Source organism: Haemaphysalis longicornis, unplaced genomic scaffold, assembly GCF_048455015.1.
Source record: "Haemaphysalis longicornis isolate Haplotype H1 unplaced genomic scaffold, Haemaphysalis longicornis Haplotype H1 scaffold_155, whole genome shotgun sequence".
In the NCBI taxonomy this organism is placed as follows: domain Eukaryota; kingdom Metazoa; phylum Arthropoda; class Arachnida; order Ixodida; family Ixodidae; genus Haemaphysalis; species Haemaphysalis longicornis.
The window spans coordinates 511,154-534,833 of NW_027526262.1; the positions used below are offsets into that span (position 1 = coordinate 511,154).

At 44.0% G+C, this 23,680-nt stretch overlaps 1 protein-coding gene across 1 annotated transcript in view; it reads left to right on the forward strand.

Annotated features, from left to right (window-relative positions):
* Nucleotides 1-23,680, forward strand: part of LOC144166014 (neprilysin-2-like) — a 98,677-nt gene that overhangs the window by 65,757 nt on the left and 9,240 nt on the right. The window contains exons 13-17 of the mRNA XM_077695682.1: nucleotides 1,379-1,491; nucleotides 5,965-6,023; nucleotides 8,389-8,440; nucleotides 8,503-8,573; nucleotides 23,006-23,121. Of these exons, the coding sequence (XP_077551808.1) occupies nucleotides 1,379-1,491; nucleotides 5,965-6,023; nucleotides 8,389-8,440; nucleotides 8,503-8,573; nucleotides 23,006-23,121 (411 nt within the window). The remainder of the gene's footprint in view (nucleotides 1-1,378; nucleotides 1,492-5,964; nucleotides 6,024-8,388; nucleotides 8,441-8,502; nucleotides 8,574-23,005; nucleotides 23,122-23,680) is intronic.

Sequence of the window (23,680 nt, forward strand, 5' to 3'; positions counted from 1 at the left end):
GCACATGTTTCCGACGCAGAAAAATGGTATTTATAACAGAAGACGGAAGAAAAACTGATCCCTCAGTACCCGATGACGTCATGACGTCAATCCTGAGATTACCCCAAACAAACACGCACCAACCGCGGAGGTGCCTGCCCGCCATCCATCCCACACGAGCCCCTCTGTTTTCACTACGAAGCCCCAGCCACATGCTCTAACAGATCGCCTTGGAAGGAATGCCAAAAAACTTGCATCTTCCTCTATGCACAACCACTCACGCGTCCAGCTCTTTCCCCGATACGCAGCTACTGCTTGCCGAAAGGGCGAAGACAGTAGGACGCACCAGCGAAGTCTTGAACTGAAGGCACCGATAAATGTACAACCTCGCTTCAGCTCTGATTAAGATTTCTGTTTCTGTGTCTCTTTCTCTCTCTCAAGCGAACAAACCTTGGCACAGGAAATGGTACAACTTGCTGATGCCGCAGCGTCTGAGTTTTTTGTGCTCTTTGTGCAGAATTATTGTCGTGAAGCATACGTACGCCGTGCGTAACATACCCGCGTCTGTTTCTCTTAATGGGATCTCGAAATTTGTCCCCCAGTTGGCAAGAATACACATGTCTAGAGTCCTCGGTCAATATTTTCAACAGTGATACATCACCGTTTAGGAATTAGGGCATCCATTTGCACTGTGATTTGTATTTTTTCACGGAAAGGTAGTTCGGCCCGTCATTCTTATTTCTGAAACCTTTCTTGGCACGCTCAAAACAGGTGAAATCATTGCTGGGCAGCGGCCTCGACATTTCGCCCGTACTCTGCCATGAACAGTATGAAACGAAATAACACATTCGTTATGACAGAGGCGCGCTACATTCAGAGCGCGTGAATATACGCGTCGCTGTTGAACATTGGAGAGTAGTATTCCGTGGCTTCCGGAGCCCCTACCCCTCCCCCGCGCACACACGTACGCACACACACGCACATGCACACACACACACGCACAAACATGCACACGCACACACACACGCACACACGCACGCACACACATTCACACACGCACAACCACGCACACGCTCACGCACACACACACACGTGCACACACGCACGCACACACACACACACACACGCACACGCGCACACACACGCACACGCATGTACACACGCACGCACTGTACGTCCTTTTTTGAAGAGGCTTCCGGCTCACCTAAACGACCATATCCTCCACGTTTCGTATTTACTGCGAGAGATATTTTTGAAACCTATTGTGCCGCATTCCTGGTGCCGTAACAGAATAGATAATCAGCATAGTCACCGTCGCACAAAAATTCAAACCAAGCAAAATGTGCTTTCACTTTTTAATTTTTCGAGACAATCTGGAGTAAAGGGATCTGCTTTTCAGGTTCCGTATGTTCTCAAGGAAGCCTCTTTCGTGGAGCACTACCATTACCTGACGGAGAGCAGTTTTAAGCAAGAGCTTCTACGGCTGCAACCACACAGATATATCAACAGATCGTAAGTACTCGCCATAAGTAAGGGTTTGTAGATAAAAGAGCTTCTTGTGTAACTCAATAGCGTTTTTGTTTTCCAGCAGAAACCTCTTGCTTATTTTTCGCACATTGCATTTACTCTGGGCGCCGTTTTCTGTGCCTATTTCTGTTCGTGCAATTTTTTCAATGCGGATCAGTGCTTAGGGACCTTTCTCTACACTTTTTTTCTCTTCGCTACTTTGGAGAAACAAGCAGTCTATAGAATCTGCGTTAGTCAGGAGTTATACCTTAGAAAAAAAAAAAAAACAAGCGTCATATAAAAAGTGACAACTCATTAACGTAGTCTCTATGATTAAATTCTGACAACAAAACATATAGGAAGCACCAAACTAATATCCAGTAATATATTTCAAATCATTTTAAACCAAACTCTGGACACTAGTGTCATTCCAAAAGACTGGAAAATAAGCAAGGTCACCCCCGTACACATATCTGGAAACCGTTCAGACCCCTCAAACTATTGTCCAATTTCTCTAACATGCATCGTCTGCAAGCTTCTAGAACACGTATTCTACGCCCACCTCGCAACGTATTTGGACCTAAATTCCCTTTTTTTCTTAACCAGCACGTGTTCCGGCGAGGACTCTCGTGCGATACAGCTGTATGAATTTACTACCGATCTTCATTTTAAATTGGACCCCTCCTTTCAAACCGATGTAATATACCTCGACTTTTCAAAAGCATTCGATCGTGTCCCCCATCGGCGTCTTATAAATAAACTTTCCTCTCTCAGCATTGGCCCATTAATTGTAGCTTGGATTAAAAATTTTCTCACCGATAGGGTTCAATTTACTGTTGCGGAGAATCACCAATCAACTCAGGTGAAGGTAATATCCGGTGTTTTGCAAAGGTCAGTATTTGGGCCCCTTTTATTTCTGATCTTTATTACTGACATTCCAGACGAAATCTCATCAACCATTCGCCTGTTCGCAGATGACTGCGTACTTTACCGCCGCATTTCAAGTAGCACTGACCAAAATATTCTTCAAAATGACTTATCTAACATACAAAAATGGTGTTCACGATGGCTGATGCAATTAAATATAAATAAATGTAAAGTCATGCAAGTTTCGTGCAAGCGCCGTAACTTTTCTTTCCAGTATTCGGTAAACTCCAATTTACTAACCCAAGCTGATTCGTATCGATACCTCGGAGTAGTGATATCAAGCAATCTAACATGGTGCGATCATATACAGCAACTAACCACCGCCTCGGCTAAACCACTTGGTCATATCAAAAGATCGCTAACATTCTTAATCCGAAAACTAGCTTATGAAACATTTACGCGTAGTAAACTTGAATATGCGTCGGCTATTTAGAGCCCCCACCAAAATTACTTGGTCGATTCACTTGAATCAATACAGAATCGTGCCGCTAGATTTATTTCCTCACAGTACAACCCGCGCTTAAGTATTACCAGTATTAAACAATCTCTTAACCTCCCCACCCTCGAAATCCGCCGAAAAGTTACTCGACTATGCCTCTTACACAAAATATAATATAATTTCCCTTCACAACGCAGTACAGTCCTTCTCCCTCCTGCCCGTTCATCGCGTCGCCTGTTTAACTCGTTAATTTTGCAGCGCCTACATGGGTCAACTAACGCGTTTAACAAATCATTTTTACCTGCAGCCATAGAAGATTGGAATAACCTACCCGAAACCATTGTCAACGAACGTGACCCCTCAGTGTTCAAGCAGTTCATCACAAATCATTTCAGTTGTTGTTAAGTTCGGGCTTCTCATTTAATTAATGGAGACCGCCGGTGGCTCATGTATCGGCGTCACCTCCGCTTGTAGCTGTCATGCTGCGTTCCTTTCATGCAGCCGCAGGGACGCTAAGTTGGGGGGCCGGCGAGTGCATGCTTTGTGTTTCGTCCTTTTTGTGTGGCAAAAGACGGGGGTGCTTATCCCGAGTACCTCTGTTCCGTTGGTATGCGGTCGTTCGTCAAGGCTGAGGAGCTGACGGGAAGCGAGGGGATGCCGTCTCTTGGTGTCAAAAAGGCACGCGGCAAAGACTTTGAGGATTTGCAATGCCGGCGTAGGTGCGGTTCGTTTATAGGTCCTTCGCCTCGAGAATGCTCGCCTGGGTTTACAGCAGCTCTACCCACGAGTTTGGCGGCGGACAGCGGCGTTCCTCAGTCTGGGGAGGGGATTAGCAAAGACTCCCTAATTGTGCCGGCGAGCGCGCGCGGACACATGCGGGGTGGCAAGGCGAGGACACTAAGATGTTAGCCGCGCGAACACAGCGCTAAGCGTTCGGCTTTGGCTTTGTGTATGTGCTGCCCGCTTGGCGTGATGGTTTGACCACTCCGCGCATTCAGTGACTTTGGTGGCATGGAAGATGTCTTGTATTTGCTTGTCGGTTGCAATAACGTGCGCGGGGAAACGTACTATGAGTGCATGAGAGAGAGTGTTAGGTCACGGGACCACAGGTGGGGACATGCTTAGGATTGATTGGTTCTTGTGGCCAATCAATGGTTCATATTAATCTTTGTTTTTATTGCTACAGTTCCTTTATGTATATATGTATATATGTATATATATTTGCTGTGTTGCTGTCATTTCATTAAGAATCTACCCCACTTCTACGCATGTACCATCGACCATCACCTGCTGTGAAATTTTTGTACTTGCTCCCCCCTTATGTAATACCCCGCAGGAGGCCCTTAAGGGTATAATAAATGGGTGTATCACGATTGCCCCGCGCGCACAAGTCCCGTCGCAAAATTCCTGTGACGTTAGCCCCGTGTCTCAAATGCCCCGTGAGCGATAGCCCCGCGCCATAATCCGCGCGTGCCACTTTCCACGATACCATTTGCCCCGAACCATTCTCCCGTGGCGATACGATGGAATGTCATTTTCGGTGCCTAAATGCCTTACGAATTGTTAAATAATGTTCGACGACTATCTCAAGAAAGAGGGAGAGGGATAAAACCGAGCTTATAAGGGAGGAGGGAGGAAGAGAGCTGTCTTGAATCGCATTAATCGTGTGGTTATGAAAATGTCGGACCTCGCCCCCCCCCCCCCCCTTTTCGCTTCCTTCCCCTGTTGAACTAGCACTTAGGTAGCATGCCTTCCACCCTTGGCACCACTAATTTGTATGCGTGGTCTAAGTAGGGTAAATTTGAAGCCCCTGCTGCGGAAGTGATAACCAGGCAGTGAACTTCATCATGCCCGCGTCCGTCGAGAAGCCTAGTGACCTTCCGTGGTCTTGGGGGAGCCATCTCGGCCCGAGTGAGCGCGACATTCAGCACCAAATGAAATACGTTGCCATGTTGGTTATTCCGACCCAAAAAGGGCAGGATGTGCTCCTCATCCATGGCTACAAGGACATGTATTACAAAACTATTAATTAAATTGATAATTGCAAGACACGAACTTATATAAGACGAAAACATTCACAGTTTCGGTAAAAGTTCTCGTTTATTTAGTTGTACTTTCACGTCTTTAGGTATCGTTTCAATGGCGCTCCAAAAAAAATTACGAAGAAAAAAACAAACAAACATAGAAACCCTTGGGCTTAATTTATCGGCGCGGGGCTCTCGGCACGGGGAAAATATGTCAGGGGCTTATGAGTACAGGGCTTCGACAACAGAGCCAAACAAGCGAGGTTTCTGCCGCAGGGCAAATGTGTGCGGGGCAAACGTGTCCGGGGATTATGAGCACGGGGCTTTCGAGAACGGGGCAAAAGACGCGGGTCTTCCGTCGCGGGGCAAATGAGACGGGGATTTTGAAATCGTGGGCTTTCGTGCACCACCCTAAAAAATGATGAACGATGATTGTGAATGGAATCTGTGGTTCCAGCGCCTACAATTCTTAGGGACTATCGTCATCGCCAATACTACAGGGCATTCACCAAACATAATTTATGACAAACATTTCATTTATTCTTACAATCAACGAGGTTGAATTTGATGTTTGTCACAAATATGCCCGTATTTCTCTGTGTTTAATTCAGAATGATTGCTTACCTCCTTTTCAACTACACTTTAAAAAGATAGTGAGCGAGGGAGGTGCTTCTAAACGTGGCACCACAACTTTATAAGAAGTCATATAACTGGACTCTAATCTGGCTACCACATAAAGGCGCCACAGAATGCCAAAGCCGTATCGATATGAAGAGCTTCGAGAGAATCTAAAGAAATGAAACGCAAAACTCACTTCAAATAGGATCAAAGTGAACGTCCTTGCAGAAATATTTTTGGTCGGAACAAACCAAATTAAAATTGTTTCGATGTTCTATAGAGGTGGTTTCTAGTTACCAAGGAACAAAAACAAAACAAACCTTAGTTCTAGCACACCAACAAAAGGCCAAGGTCACAGGATTTTTGCATAAACTAGCATTGCTTGAACTTAATTAAGGAGATGATGATGATATTTTTTTTTTCATTTTTCTAATCACCTACTTGAAAAGTAATCTTTGTTTTTTGTTCTAGGGACGAAGACATTCCTTTGAGATCGCACGCGTACTACGCTCCCCGTACTAACACAATTGGTATGTCATTCATTTACTTCGAAATAACGAAATATATCATGGACACGCCCTTATTTCGGTGCCAATGTCAACTTCATGAAAAGGAAGCGATATATAACACATTTTTAAAAGCTCTCGAAGTAATCGTCAACAGTCAATTACAACAGAATGTGACTCAATAATGGTCAATGCACTGGTTCCTGTGAGCATTATATATAGGTTTCTTTTCGATTAGCACTAGCGCATCATAAAAATAACAGTACGCGTCCAATGTTTGTTAAAATGAAATCCCACAGCATACTCCCTGGGTGTCACTCGATTGCCCTACGTTGCATATAGTTTCAATTACCCAGGACAAATTTCATGGGGAAAAGAGTGGCAGGTCATAGAAGTATTGCGGATTCGCACTTCTTTGTGCGGGAAATAAAAATAAACTGGATGTCGATTGATTCGATTTGAGTAAAATCAATTTTACCGATGCCGGGGCAATTCTTTTGCTATCGACGAACAGCTATTCCTGCAAAAAGTGGATAAGGGACGCCGGGAGGGACTCCGTTTGATGATTGTTGTACGTTTCACCTAGCGGCAGGGTTATCTGAAAAATAGGGCATTGCTTGGGCCCAAACGAACAATACTAGTGCTTTCATCCAACAAGCTTATGCTGTGCCCTAGCTAAGGCGTTAAAGAATTAAGATAATTATATTCTCGAGCAAGGGCTGTATTCAGCTGCATGCAGGCAAAATAAAAAAAACGCATATTTGGGTCATATCTCGGTGCAGGTGCGTGCGTGCGTGCGTGCGTGCGTGCGTGCGTGCGTGCGTGCGTGCGTGCACGAGTCCGTGCGTGGGCATGCGTGTGTGCCTTCTAAGTTGTATGGCTTCGTCAACCTTTGCGCTGCAATGTGTTTTATGGTGTGTGAATACACCTACCATCGGCCATGTAGGTAGTGGTTCGGTTGAAAAGGAAAAGAAATGGACTGGTGATAATATACTCTGTGCTCTGCCTATATGTTGCTAACTTTTCTTTGACCGGCTGCAACTATTTTTTGCGGGGTGGTTCGCCAGGTTATGTGGCTGCTTTAGAAGGCATAATATCATCGTATATATGAAAAATTCAGAAAAAATTGAGTTTATGTGAAAAGGTTCGCCGCCGGAGACGCAAAAATTTGTTGGCAGTTTTCCGTCCCGCACACTGGCCTTATGAAAAGAATTGGCACGAGGCGCAAAGGGGGAGGAGCCAGAAAAGTCTTTATTGGTGGTAATATATCAGCGGAGTCGCGAAGCTGCACAGCAAGGAGACGCAACTGACAACAACCGCAATTTTTTTTGTTTACCTTGCGGAGAATGTTCTTGAGCGTTGCAGAACCTATCGTTATCGTCAAAATTCATAAAACAAATATGGAATTCCTTACCTGCTTGTTTGCGGTCATTTGGAGGCGTCATTGTCGCCGGTGGTTACAACTACGAAAGCACGTTGCTCACATGACTCTTCCCACGCTGTTGCCAGCGCAGTACTCTTCAGTTGATTGAAAAATAATATGGTCTACACCGATGAATCGTTCTAGGTCTTGTTAAAGACGGTAGTCTTTCTTGGGCTACTTAAACCCAGAAATTTTGGTCTGTCTGTATGTCTGTATGTCTGTCCGTCTGTCTGTCTATGACTCGATTCAGCCACCCGGCCAAAGCGAAACAATGCCTGCGCAATAGTCTTATATAGTCACAGCTAAATCTACCCGTCTATGTCCGGTGTAATGTTCGTACTTGTCAACATTGTTGAAGAAGAACAAGACATTACGCAAATATGAGACAACAAATCAATACAGAAGTGATATTTGCAGTGTTCCTTTATAAAAAAATCAAACAAGCTTGACTTTTGTGAAATTAAATACTTCATCAACTGCAGAAAAAGAATTCACTCGGCCGTCGCCGGCTGTCGCCCGCGCCACTATAGCGTCTGGCGCCATTTTAAGAAATCAACCGGCAACAGTTACGCAAGGTTCCATTAGATAGGTTCCACGTTCTGCTTGCAACGCACGTGGAGTAGGGAAACGCGGTTCTATAAACGTTGAAGTAGGGCGCCTCAATTAACGCGCGTCTTCGCCGTACGGCAGCGTTCGCATCGAGACACCCGGTTTGGAGCAGTGGAACGCGGGAAATTTAAAATGATTTAAGCAAACCTTTGGCGTCTTTACATTGGGGGGAGCGCGACGCAAGAGGAACAACATGAGAGGTGAGCGGGAAAACGAAGGGAGGCATTTACTTCGCAAAAGCGGATAAAGACTATCGTCTTTTGACTGCATTTGCAACGAAAGGAGCAGACACGCGGCCAATTGTTTTTTCTCAAGCTTTATTCTTTACATTCTGCCTCTAACATTGTTCTTTTGCAGTGTATCCTGCTGCATCCCTCGTGACACATTATAGAAGCCCTCCAATTCCCAGGTAAATCATGCTTAAATGCGAATACAGAAACCCCGTATGCATCGTCCCAATTCCGTCCACAGGTCTGCAAACTATGGGACAATAGGAACAATTCTTGCCCAGCTTTTGACTAAATTATTGGACAGATATGAATGTACGTATTTTTTTTAATATTTCCGCTGCTATATTTGCAAATGTTATTATACCTGGTTAATATTTAATTTATTGCTCTCTTTCCAGTTTTAGGCCCGTATGTAGGGAAGTGTTAGATCTGTTACGAGTTTATGTCATGGCTTCCTTACACTAACAAGTTCAGAATTGCGGCGGAAAGCCCAGGTGGCGCATGTGTCGATATAAATGTGACTCTGGAAGGTGTATAATTGGCATGGTTGCATTCAATGCTCATGTTCATGCTAGCAGTGTACAACAAATCCGCAGACAGGGAGTGGGTATGCTGCTGGCTAAGGCAAACGTAGCCTTGCAATGGGTCGTGGGAAATTTCTTACCCTGAGCAGCATCATGCCGTGCGGCAAAAAATGCCTTTTGAAGGATACAATCATACAATAAAAATTCTAGTAGGAGACGTGACCTACTATTTTCAGCATATAATGCCTCCTGGAAGGTATGCTTTTTTTTTCTTGAAGTATTCCGCCGAGAAACGGTGAAGCTGCTGCTGGTAAAAATCATAAAAAAAGATGGTAAGGGTACAGGCTAGTTCTTAAAGGGGCTCTGAAGTGATTTGTAAACATTGCGGGATTACTAGCGCAAATTGTAGTCCGGAGTCCATAGGCCACGTTTCGACCACTCTGAGTGCGTTTACGCGAATTTATTTAGTAAAAAAATCAATTAAAAAATGCTGTCATCCTCTCTGCATCTTCGCCCATTTTCTGTGGCGTTTTCGTGTGACGTCAGGAGGAAATGACTTGGCTTGACTGCACGGCTCGCCGACCATCCGAAAGAGTCAGTCGGCCAAGCGTTTAGTCCACCGGCCGCCGACGGGTCGTCGCAATTCGTTCGCTCAGTTGAAAAATTAGCCACGACACGTTTGTGAATGGAAGAATATGCGTTTTTAAGTTTGTTAGTCTGTACACTGTATCTAGCTCCAAGTCAAGATCACTCCACACAAGCGCTGCACAAGCGCACATGCGACGCTTCGCTGACTGGTACGCGAGTAGGAAAATCTAAGGGCACTTGAAGGCAGGAGAAGAGTCAGCGAAGTGAAGATAGGTACTAAAGAAATAAAATCAACTGAAAGTTTTACCGTACAGCGTAAAACTAGGGTGCAGGAAGCCCTTTTTTGCGCTGGGTGAACAAGCACAGCGGTCAGCAGCACGACCACACATCTGCGAACGTTTTTCCGTCTAAGAAATGCAATTGCTAGACGTGAGATATTGTGGAAATTTGGGGGACCCTTACTGCACGAACGCTATACAACAAGTAGTCACCTAAGCTGCTTGAATTGCTAAGAATAAATAAAAGTGTAAATTGGTTATACATTATATGCCTTATATTTCCGATGCCGGCAGCGCTAGCTCATGGCCGAGTGGTCTGAAGCGTTAGCTGTGTTGTTTTGCAAGTTGCGAGTTCGAATCCCCGATGGTACATTCTTTTTTTTTGTAAGTTGATTTTTTTAGTTTTCGGCCGATGTTTTCTATACTTGGTTCACCATTTTTGGGCCGTAACGCTCACTGCTCCACGAGCGAGTTTGCAGAAAGCGCGCAGACTGACACTGACGCGCTAGCGAGTTCTCGTTGGCGTGCTGTTGACATAAGCACCGACTGCTTGCGGGCAGTGGCCACAGGCCAGAATCAGCAGAACCTTGGCCTGGTGCGAACACGCATTTTACGATACAGGCATGAGTGAGGCAAGCTCCAAATATGGGGAAAAGCGCATGGCATTTGAGCGTCTGATGTGACGCGGATGGCGTTCATCCACTGCATGCGTAGGCCTCGGCTAGTGATTGCTACGATTCCAAACTGTCCTGGGATGCTTATCTTAGGCATTTTACAGCCGACAACATGGCAGAAGCGCGGTATGGCGATTATTGAGATATCGAGGAAGCCTACCCAACGATATTATCGGATATCGAACATGTTGTTTTACAGAACCGAACCCAAAACTTTTTGTTTGAATGCTTATCTTGGACATCGTGCAATCACGGTGCACCTCTTCCCGACGTCACAGCCAGTAGTTGGTGCGGCCGCCGCAGACCGTGCAGGTAGTTTTTCTTCTTTCGGGTTTTACAAACTAATTACCGACTTATCAACCAGATAAACGATGAAAAGTGTGTTAATTTGAGCCAGTCTACGCAGTGCAAGCAAAAACGGGAGCTTGACAAACTCACTTCAGTGTCCCTTGAATCCATGGCGCGTACAGTGCAATACGGGGCAGTAGGACAATGACAAAAAAAGAAACAAGTGAGGACTTCCAACTACCTAATAATTGAAAAATCTACCGGACTTCTATGACTTCGAAGTCATGGTAACTAGAAGATCCCCTGCCAATTCAAAAAATAAAAAAAGCAAGGGAACATGGCCGCATACCTGCGTGCCTCGAAGTCGCAGCAAATGTTGTTGAACAACGATAGTACACTGCTCCCCCTGCCCCGTAACTCCTCCTTCTCTTCACCGCTACCGTCGCTCAGGCTTCTGACGCCGCCAATGATGAATTCAATAAAGGTTTGCTGCATTAACTCTCAGTCTTGTATACGGTCCTCCAAAATAGGAAAGAAAGCTCGTTCCTCGTTCCTTGCCAATTTTGGAACGAGTTCCCGTTACAAGTTCCTTTATTGCGAAAGGAACGCGTTCCAGTTCCACTTCGAAAATTGGAACGAGTCGTTACATTAACGTTACAATAAGGTTTTTAAATTAAAATATAGTGTCGGATAATCCTCGGTCGAAATTAAGTGAGACATTTAAAACTCACACCGAACTACGTATAATATACGAATATTAACACCACCGGCAGCAGATTATCTGGAGATAAAGATAATCAAAAGAAACGCTCCTAGGCGAATTTTTTCAGGGAGCACCGGACAAACTCCAGACGGCTCGAGGACATTTCGGAGCAGGATATTTCGGTGCGGAAATTTCGGTGTAGGGACATATCGGTGTACGGGCGTTTCGGTGCACGCACATTTCGGTGTACGGACATTTCGGTGTACGGACATTTCGGCGACCAAATCATCCGGTGCTCGCCTGTTTGCGACAGCCGTTATATTTTTATTTCCGCTTAACGTGGGTTATGGACAACAATCTGGAGCAGTGAATTTATTTTTTTGATTGATGCCATGTTCGATTTTTGCCAGGTATTTTTATAAATTCTACATTTATATATTTTTGTTTATTACCTCTTCCCGGTGACACCTGTTATGCAGCCGATCGAATTATTTAGCACACGTCTTTTTTTATTTATGACAGAGTGTTAATTTATATTCGCGCTTTTTTAGCTAAGACAATTACCCGTGTTTACGATGGTCTACCACCTCTTTTGTATTTTTTTTAAATTACACACCCTCAAATTACATAAATTACATGCACACTCTCAATATCCAAAAAGTAACAAACATTAGCTAGCCCCCCAGAATGAAGAAAACCTTATAAAGAGTATTACGTATGCTGGGCTGCCTTGCTAAAATGAATTCGCGAACATTGGTCTACGATATTGTCGGGGAGGAAAAATGGGCCTTTTGGAAAACAGCCGCAGTTTCTAATGTCCTAAATGCTGATTAAGCGCGTACCGGTTGTGGATACAAATTCCACCCATTGTGTTCGGGACAACCAACCTTCGTTTAATGCTTACAAGCCTACATTTACCACATTTTAATTCTTTGTTCTAGCGCCCCCACTCCTCCCACCTCCCGCCTGTACGCTCGAAACTCGACCAGATCTCTTTTTCAGCCATATTATTTTCGGTTTCCTCAGAAAATCCTACTGGCGTGGTGGAGTTCACGGTCTCCGAAGGGTCACCGCAGGGATTTCTTATTTTTTATTTAGAACATACTGCTAGCCTCTTAGTGGAGGCTTTTACAGGAATCGCGTGATACATTCACAACAATGACATAGCACACTTCGCGTTTAAAACAGAGAAAAAGCTTTACATTCACCACGGGCGCACGAAACCTCTATAACGTGACACAAAAAGCCACCCAAAAAGCCACTGAGAACACAATGGCCACTATCGTTTGCTGGCTACGCCCTTCCGCGCGTCGCGGTCATATCGACGGCGCCCCCACTCCAGGAATCGCTCTTTCTGCGCCTTCAGTCGCCCTCTGGGGAATGAACCCATCAAGTAGCGCATATCATGGACACCCCAGGTATACATCGCTTCCTCCCATTATAAGGAGCAAAAAAAAAAAATGAATAGGCTAGTGTGACGAGAGCGGCAACAGTCGTCTTCAAGTTTTCGAAGTCCAGTCGACGCAATGGTGAAGCACAATTGACACCCCTCTCTCTCTACTTAGGGGGGTGATTGCCGGCGGGGTTCAGCTTTCCCCTCCCCTAAGTAACGCCACCGTGAGTGCGATATTGGTTTGTTAGTTTTAAGTAGAACTGACACCGAATGCAACGAAGGCGAGATTGATTGAGAGAATAATTAAAACGGAATGCACACGCGCCTAATCCACCTCGTTTTTCTGTTATTTTTTCGAGGAAGTTTTGCTGGGGGGGGGGGGGGGAATAGACTAAAAGCAGCAGCGTCTTGCACCGTTGGGTGAAGTGAAATGAAAGCGCTTTCGTAACACTTAAAGTATTAGGGTTGTTCACATGAATGTTAAAATAACAAAAAATGGTTGAACGGATCCAAATTAACAACGTAATTTTTACTATTTGCTACAGAAATTGGGTTTCACGTGGCAATGCTCCGCCAGGATTTAGCGTTAGTTCGCACGAACGGCGGCGCAAGCACAAGTCTCGAACGTAAAATCATATCAAGTCACGAAATTACAATATAAAGCTAAAATGTTCAAAGAATGCCAGGGACATCCCCTCACTCAAAATGTCTGGGCCAAGACGTCGTGCACAGAAATGTCCACACCGAAACGTCCTGGACCAAAATGACCGACACCGAAATGTCCGGATCCCGTTTAGCAGTCTGTCCGTTTCGTTGGCTACGTTGTTACCGGGTTATCGGGACCGGTCTGCCCCTGAGCGCTCCGAAGGGCGAGTAGGAAGGGTGCGGAGGCACAGACATGGCGAAGGCAGGCCCGCGGAACTAATCCCCCTACCGCGACGAATGCCCAAAAGCCCAGCCGGGTCCCGGTCAACTCAGTAACAACGCATACGACAGAACGGACGGACTGCTAAAACTCTATTCTTTCGCCGCCAGGGAACAATTCTATCGGCCAGACGCGCATTCTGGCCGCCCCAGACAAACGATGAAGGGTGAATAGCATTCTCGCGGCTACGCTATTCACCCGTCGAACGCCGCGGTAGCAACCTGCATGAAAGCAAGCATAAGCTGCGGTCTGCTGCGGGGTTATTCTTCTGCCTTTGACCTTCGAGGAAGCACGTACGGCTGAAGGGCGGGCAAACTGACCATCATATAGGAAGAGAAACGCAGTAGCGCTTTGTGGATTTTTGTACTCGAGCCTTGGCATCAAAAACAGCCAAATCCTAGCGATGTAACGGCAGGAACGCCGTTGCTGCCGTTCCTTCAAAAACGTAACGAGTTACCGTTACAGTTCCACCAACCCTTAATGGAACGGCGGCGTTCCTCCGTTCCTCCAAAAAGGAACTAGTTCCAGGAACGCCGTTCCTTGTAACGCCGTTCCGTACAACACTGATTCAATTCTCCTGGATTCGCACTGCTTGCGCCCTATCTTTTAGAACAGCGCACGCCTATTTTCCTGTATTTTTTTGTTTTTTGTTCTGCTTGAAACCGATCGTGACGGTTTTTTGTAGCGTGAATTTTTGTAGCGTAAATACCGGTCCGAGTACCAATAATACCGGTCCGTGTATCGAGATTTTGATCCATGTTAAATATCACCAGCTGGTAAAATAAGTATGCCGGCCTGCAACATAAGCTGCGCCTCGGAGGAGAGATATAGCATGGGGCATGAAATGCGCCAGTTTTTTTTAAAATGTGTTTTCACGAAAAACAACAAAAAAGAAAAGTCGAATCACGTTGCTTTAAAATATTACGCAAAAAGTAAGTGAAACAGAATAAATAAAAAAAGCACCAAAACGTGGATATTGCTCTATACTTTTCTTTGCCCTGTCTTTCACAACCAAAAGTGTCATCAATGCGAAGGAAGTGAGTTCCGTGGTCAGTTTTTGAGGGCAGTACAGTGGACAAGTTCTGTTTTTTACAGATACAAATAACAACAGATATGTCAGGAAAAACTGTTAAGGTGCGCACTTAATCCCTTGGCAAGAAACTGCAGCCCTCGACCTTGTCTTGGAAGCAGAAACAGTAATAAAGCAGATGACACATGCAGAAAGGCAGGCCGGTACCTCACACTGTCCCATTCACCCAGCGATCATCTTTTCTGCTCGTTGTACAGTTTTGTCTCTTTCAGATATGCTTTTTTTCGAAGGTGCACTTGTACTGACTGCCAAACTCACTACCTTAGTTCTACTGCTACTCGTTCCGGAAGGGAGTACTGCTGTGGACGAATTCAAGAGCGTCTACCCAAAAATGTCCCACCTCATGCTCCGCGCGTCAAATTTCTCTTCGATTTTGTAACAGCATAATCTATTAATAAGATTCCGCAATGTAGCGCATGGAACGATTGCCGGGGGTCAGGCAGTACGATGACATACTGATTGTAATGCATACATCCGGTATGGCTATCGCAAAAGGATTGCAGTGGTCAGGGCAATAGCAGTGACTGAGCATTAACAAAGCTTACTTTCAACACAATTGTGGCTAAAACATTCGATAAGGTGACAGCTGAAAAAACATTCAGGGTGACCAAATAATCTAATTCATTGGTAGTATTTACGTGCCTGTTCTGGGATTTTTCTGTTCTGTAACAAATATAAAAATGTGCGCCATTGTTATTAAGCGGTGGTATTTGAACGCGCCAGTATGTAGGCCTAAATTTAAGGCTTCAAGGTTAGCGTGATGGGCGATCCCATAGCGACAAGTGCGATTTCAACAAAACAGGAAAGGGCAGAAAATATATCCCAGTGTCATATCTATTGGCGGTGCCTTTATGAGTAGTCACTAGGACAACATAAAGTCCGGGCGAGAAAGTAGGTGGTAATCGTCGCCACTTCATGTGTTTTTCTAATATCTCGTAATTGTTTAAAGTTTTATTTGCAATTCCGCCGCTGCCCTTGGGTAACAGCAGAATTTTGAATTTTTGTTTGTATTTTGATTTGACTGTCGTTTTAAGGTACTAAATGATTTTTTTCGAATTTCAGTGATAATTCAACTCATCGAACCGGTTCGCGAACCGGTTCGGTACGTGATTTTGTCGAACCGGAACTGAACCGGAACAAAGTGATTTCGCCTGAACCAAAAAGCAAGCAAAGGGGAGGTTGTGGTGGGTCATAGAAAGAGATAAAGAATTTTTTTAGTCGAAAAGAAAGTGGTGAAAAAATGCCCGGCGGGTGGGATCCGAACCCACGACCCCCAGAATACCGGTCTGGTGCGATAACCACTACGCTACCGGCGGGGCTGTTTCCCCAGCACTTTCTCGGGTATTTATGTTAAGATATTTTTGCTTCCTGCGCTTGGGGGACGTAGCCAGCGCCACTCGGACTACTCGGGGTGAAGGGGACCTTCTTTTTAACCCCCGGGACGTGACTCGAGTGTCTACGATGTCGTAGACATCAAAGGAAACAAAAATATCTTAACCGAAATACCCGAGAAAGTGCTGGGGAAACAGCCCCGCCGGTAGCGTAGTGGTTATCGCACCAGACCGGTATTCTGGAGGTCGTGGGTTCGGATCCTACCCGCCGGGCATTTTTTCACCATTTCTTTTCGACTCAAAAAATTCTTCATCTCTTTCTATGACCCACCACAACCTCCCCTTTGCTTTCCAAGGTTTTCTTGACTGCCAACCCTTATTTTCTGTCTTATTTCACGGAGCCCCTCATTTCCCACTTTCTGATTCGCTATATATATATATATATATATATATATATATTATAAGAGAAGAAAAACTTCGAGCAAGGTAAACGCACGATTGTGGCCTACGTTTCAGCCAAGAGAACTTGCTTCCCTCAGGGTGGTATATATATATATATATATATATATATATATATATATATATATATATATATATATATATATATATATATATATATATATATATATATATATATATATATCTATATATATATATATCTATATATATATATATATATATATATATATATATATATATATATATATATATATATATATATATATATACCACCCTACCACCCTCAAGCGTCAGATACAGTTGTAGTAAATATAAATACCCCAGAAAGTGAAGGATAACACACTCGCCCAGATAGCCGAATTGATAAGGCATTCGAGATCTAATCGAAAGGCGTGGGTTCGGCCCCACTCTGGGCACGTGTTTTTCTTTCTTTCTTTCTTTCTACGTAAATTAATAAAATATATAATTTCACTAACGGTCAAAAATAGTCTAACCATTCCCCTATGCCTCCTTTGGCGTTGTAGGCTTGTAACGAGCCCCTCATTTCCGAATCATATTATCCTGCGAAAGCTTAGCGAGGGCCTCGGTTCTGGCAGCGTTGATGCCAAGGTAGCATAAGAGGGTTTCCCGCCAGTTACCCGCTCATGACAGGCTGTAGACATTCGAGTCACGCCCCGGGGTTCGAAAAGAAGGTCCCCTTCTCCCCGTATAGTCTGAGTGGCGCTGGCTACCACCCTCAAACGTCAGATACAGTTGTAGTAAATATAAATACCCCAGAAAGTGAACGAGAACACAGTCGCCCAGATAGCCGAATTGGTAAGCCATTCGAGATCTCATCGAAAGGCGTGGTTTCGGTCCCCACTATGGGCGCGTGTGTTTCTTTCTTTCTACGTAAATTAATAAAAAGATATATAATTTCACTAACGGTCAAAAATAGTCCAACAATTCCCCTATGCTCCTTTGGCGTTGTAGACTGCCAGCAGTTCTTTCTATATATATATGCATGTATATATATATATATATATATATATATATATATATATATATATATATACATATATAGTATAAGTAAAGAGTCGGATACACAGCAAGAACAATAACAATGTTTACTTACGTAGCGGCAACGGGACTTGCCTTCATCAGAGTAAAGTTACAGATATATATATATATCTTTGCGCTCTTTGTAATTTTCTTGAAGCCATGAACCAACTCGCCCAACAATCTATTATATATATATATATATATATATATATATAAGAAAAACTTTGCACAAGGTAGAAGCACGATTGTTGCCAATGTTTCAGCAAAGAGACTTGCTTTCGTCAGGGCAACCTCTCGCCTGGCTGGAACGCTTTATATACTAGTATATTCTAGGAACTATACCTATTCTTGGGGTATTGTTATTCGAAACTATGGGTCTGCAAGGAATTTCGGCAGTGAACAATAATTCTACGGGGATTTTGGGGACTTTTGAGAGGAGGTAAAAACGTCCTGCATGCTTATTACTCGGTTTCATGAAATCTCCTGAAATACCCCAGCCGAAGCATTATCTCTGTTTCTTAATCATTACCTAGCCGACATTACGGCTCTTCTTCCTTCATTCGTTCAGCATACCCGCCCCCCCTTCCTCTGCATAATAGAAGAGATAAATAAGGGTGGGCGCCGACCCAGTGGAACCATCCTTGTTACTCTTGACGTTGCCGCATTGTATACAAACATCCCTTTCGTCGAAGGAATCGAAGCTATTTCAAAAGCGCTATCAGAGAACCTGCAGCCAAAAGTGTACATAACCTTGTTACAACTAGTTTTAACTCTCAATTATTTTAAATTTGACTCTTCTTACTTTTTGCAAGTTTTTGGAACCAGCATGGTTACTCCATTCGCGCCGACCTATGCCAACATTTAAATGGGGTCGGCTACATAGACATCTTCATGATTTGGGAACACGGTCGCGCAACTCTAGAAACGTTTATATCATCTCAATTCTTCGCATCCGACTATTAAATTCTCGTGCCAGTATTCTGAAAAAGAAGTGAACTTCCTCGATACTACCGTCATTCTTGACAACGGTAAACTTAATACCACGCTTTTTAGAAAACCAACAGACAGGCAGCAGTACCTAGATTATAAAAGCCATCACCCGAGACACTGCAAGCAAGGCATCTTTGTAGGACAATCCACCAGGCTTAGAAGAGTATGCAGTGATGACAGTGACTACGTAGAGCACCTAGACGAACTCAAGTCCACCCTTATGAACAGGAACCACCCCAAAAGCTCGCTCGATCAGGCGCACCAACGTTCGTCTAATCTCAAAAGGGGTGACGTGCTCAACAAACAGCGACAAAACGAAAACGCCAGGCCGCCTGCCCTAATAACTAAATTTTTAAACGCCCTCCCAGAACTAAACAATATACTGCAGAAGTACTACCCCATTTTAGCCAGTAACGACCGACTTAAAAAGACTTTCCCGGAAGCACCAAGGGTTAGCTACCGGAGAAACAGGAATCTAAAAGATATTTTAGTGCATGCTAAAACAGGGCCTTCAAAGCAACCAGTCATAGCCAGCTGCTCCCGTCCCAGATGCAAGACTTGCAGTCACCTGCAGACAGACTGCATTGTAAAAAGCACAGCCGGTAATTATGTCCACAAGATTAATTCAAGTTTTACGTGCACTTCATCCAACAGTGTGTATATGTTGGAATGCTCAATGTGCCACAAACAGTATATAGGCGAAACGAGTCAACCTATGAGCCTACGTCTTAATGGTCACTGGACAGATACTCTTATCAAATCCTCCATAGCTGTAGCGCAGCATTTCAACCAACCAGGCCACAATTTTGATGATCTTAAGTTGTGTATACTTCAGTGAAACTTTAAGTCTCCTAGGGATAGAAAAAACCGAAAATCCTATTTAATTCACAAATTCAACTCCATGGAAGCTGGTGGAATTATTGCGTCTAGGGGCAACTTGGAATCCTTGTGATATTCACCGGGAATACAGCACTAGGCATTGTCTTGCATATACCTTATCCAAAGACTATGACCCCTCCCTCTGCTCTTTACCTGGTCCCCAAATTCCTGTAGTTTTTATTCCTTAGCTTCCATCTTAGCACGCACCCGCATCCCTCCAACCTTTGCTTTTGGAATGCCATTTTATTTCTTTTATTTCTCTTGTTTTTTTTTTTGCTCTGTTTTGTCTTGTGCCCCGTGCGCCACTCTAACTTTATCTTTTCGTTTTTGAGTTTCAGGACAGGCCTGTTCCAGGAATGTGGCCGTAGGCGACACGTGCCATTTCAGTTGTCAGGTTATTGCTTTTTCTGTGTGTGTGTGGGTCTGTGTGGTTTTCCTCCCTCGTTTTTTTCGTTTTTTTCTATTTTCCTTGACCAAGTTATTCCCCCCTTCACTACCTTCTCTTTTGACCTGAGGCTTGCAGATAGTTTCTTATAAGGACCCCCCTCTCACCGCCTGTTCTCCTTCCGGCGGTTCTGAGAACCTTTCGGTACGCCGTGCCGCGGGTCAACAAACACCGTCTCATCCTTTCTCTCCAAAAATTTCCGGAATATCAACCCCCGGCTGACTTCCCTGTGACCTACTTAGCGGCTAGAACTATACAACCTTCTTTCCCCCTCAATATCTCCCCCGACATACTCTTAAGCCAATCCGCTTTCTGAATTTCACTTCCTTCTTTCCTTCTCTCCTCTCACCTGGGGACCTACCCCTATATAAAGCGTGCCAACCAGGCGAGAGGTTGCCCTGACGAAAGCAAGTCTCTTTGCTGAAACGTTGGCAACAATCGTGCTTCTACCTTGTTCGAAGTTTACTCTTCTTGTGTGTGTTCTCTACAATCTTCAAAGTTGCACTGCTCCACATATATATATATATATATATATATATATATATATATATATATATATTATCTAGAAAGTATGCTCAAACAAAACTTACCAACGAACGTGTTCTGCTTGCACAGCCAAGCCTCTGTGGACACTGAGTCTCCCTTCTGCTGTGGAGAAACGCGACAGTTCCTCGTGTGGTTACTTCGAAACTCCTATTTTATGGGGTTGACGTTGAATCGATTAATCTGGTCGATTAACACCTGTCCATCACTCCTAGTTGTTGATCAATTCGCTCTCACGCTACAACGACTAGCCTCCAGGTTAGCTCAGTTGGTAGAGCGACTGCTCCGGTTAAGCGGTGGTCCCGGGTTCGAATCCTGGACCAGGACGAATTTTTCTTCAACTGCGAAGTTTTTGAGAACGCTGTATAGCTTTCCTTTGTAGCCGTGTGGCTGCACTTTCCTTTGCAGGAAGTTAGTCCATCTTGGGGATTTCCCTTAAATCTGGTCAATTAACTTCAGGAGCCGAAACGGGCCAGGATGGTGGTGTACCCAGCACCACACCAATATGTTTCGTGGAGGCAGTATACAGATGGCGCGAACCATGGTTTTTGGCCAAGCGATGTGTTTACAAGATTAGAGGACCTATTTACAAGCGGCCATAACAGGGATCTCGCTTGCTGTGCCCCGCACACAGCTTCTTTTTCCTTGATGATGTGTGAGCATAGTGCTACTAGGTACTGGGCACTTCTCGGTGCAATATCTTCGAGTCACACTAACCAATAGCCTCTCTTTGAATACCCACGTCTAGTTACAGCCTGTCCAACCGTAACCTTCATTTCCATTTAGCAAGACTTGTCTTTTGAAGCACGATCTGAAGGGTTCTCCGGCAGGTACTAAACTCCTACCCTATACCTCTGTCATCATACCTCGACCTGAGTGTGCATCCGCCGTCTGGGACAGTTATACTGAAATAAATATTCAGGCATCAGAAAGAATTCTGCGGAAAGCCATATGTTTCGTCTCTTCTTAATATTGTCGGTGCTACTCGCCCACCAGTACAACGACAGCATTTGTTATTCAAACCCTCAAGAAACGATGAAAAGTTTTCAGACCTAACTTTCTATTTGTGCTTTATAACAGGCAGTTGTCATTGGATGGTAAGCCGTACTTACAGCCTATAGTTACAAGACTAACAAGAGACCGACATTAAAAATAGTTAACACGTTACAGTACCATGACTACCCTATTGGACGCGAGCTATGCCGCATGTAACACCAGATGTCACGAAGCCAAGAACGATGCATGGTTCTTCCAGTAAAAGAGGTTTATTGGAGCAGGATTTTGATCCGCAATAAACTTAAAGAATACCCAGGCGTGGGAAAGGCAGTCAACCGAGTGACGTGCACTGGCGATCGTCGTCGAATGAAATGGCGCAGAGTTTTTCCTGCGTGCTTTTACCGTTTCGCGTTAACATTTCTGGGACTGTCAAATTAGATAGAGAACACTGGCGATAAGAGAAGAACATTATAGTCAATTGACGACAGGGTGAAGCCCTCTCTGTTTCAAATAAGGTAGCCGGTGCGCGTACAAAAGAGAGACGAAAACACTTCTTCGCTTCAAGCTTAAATGAGAAAGACAAGACAGCTGGGCACGGCCAGACACTAGCAACTTAAGACATAAGTAAACAAAACAGCATGCAAAGTTCACAACAACCTTAAAACGAACTTTTAAGCCTCTCACTGATGTCGCCTGTAGTCCACCTAAGCGAACGTTCCCCTACGATGATGATGATCGTGGCAGAAGTGAAAAAAAAAATTAAATCGCTTCCCGTGTTCGGAATCTAACCTGGTTCCCTGACGTTATAAAGCCGACCTCCATTCCATTCCGCCATTGTCGAGCAGCTGAAGCAGTTTGGTTTTGGAGAAGGCTCCATGGACGTGCAAAATTGAACAGAAAAGGCACCGCTCCGTCTGACATCGATGGTGGTTGAACGCTAAGGAAAGTCATAGGACTGATAGAACGCCAATATCAGTACATCACCAGAGAGCACAATCGCAGTTCCGTAAACCGCTTTGATAAGAAGCAGGGGCTCGCTTCTTGGTTGGTTGGTTTGGTGTTGGACATGATTATGGAAAGCTCCGCGTTCTCCCATCGTTGTTTCAAGAGGGGGTCGTTGAATCTGCTTTCTTCCCCCTTAAGGTAACCGACTGGAATAACTTGCCTTTGTATTCATTAGCTCTACCACTACCATAAAAATAACAGTGTGTTGTTTTGCTCATTACGGTTGCTTAATCTTTATACTGAATTGTTTTCATGTATTGTTCTAAGTTTGACGTTTCATTTTTGACATAATTTGATGCTACTCTTGTGTGCTGTATATTTGCTCATGTTTTATACTATGTGTCGGTCCACCTGGTTGGTCATAACCTGGGCTAGTAGTAAGGAACTAATGAACAAAAAAATAGGGGTTGCTGTAGCACAAAATTGTTTCCACACGCCTGTGTAAAGAAGAAGTCTGTTTCATTTTCAATTATATTTGGATGCCCACAATCATACTGTCTCTGCGTTTCAATTTATTGACTGTATCTAACTCACAACTAATTAACACGTGATTATAACAACTAAGTGTTTGAAATTTTGAAACTAAATGCAGATCGCTCCAAAGAAACAGGAAAATACAATAAGAACACCTGGGACAACGAAACGAGAGACAACTTTTGCAATAGGTCATCGTGTCTGAACAATACCGAAGAATGCAATGATACTACTGTAAGTACTAAATATTGACCAAATTTATTGCGCAGTATTCTTTGTCGAGTCCTCCCCGCCCCCCATTCCGCCAGGGCTATGAAACGCGCTGTATTCGTTCAAAAATGGAGAATTGCTGGCGGTAACGCTTTTTACCGTTATAATAACGGAGATGGGGATAACTGGCCGAACAGAATCTTGAAAACCAACGCAATAAATAAAATAGAAAAATAAAAATGTTTAAAAATTAACTGACGGTATCAGCAATATGCGTGATAGATATCCCTAAAAAACGTGGGCTAAAAAAAATTCCCGGAAAAGAACATTGCAGTTAGAAATAAAAAATAGCAAAAATTGGCAATGTAGCACCATGCATTTTCACAGAAACTGAGAATTGGGCGAAGTCACAGATTTCATCGCTTTAATAGCGTGAATTCAGAAAATTGTGCGAAGAAAATAACAAAAAAGAAAATAAAAAAGAAACATTTTTTCTAAAACAAACTAACGAAGGTAAAATAAAGAACATGCATTTTATACATCTCCTCCAAAAAATATTATCAAACTAAACACTCCCGGAAAA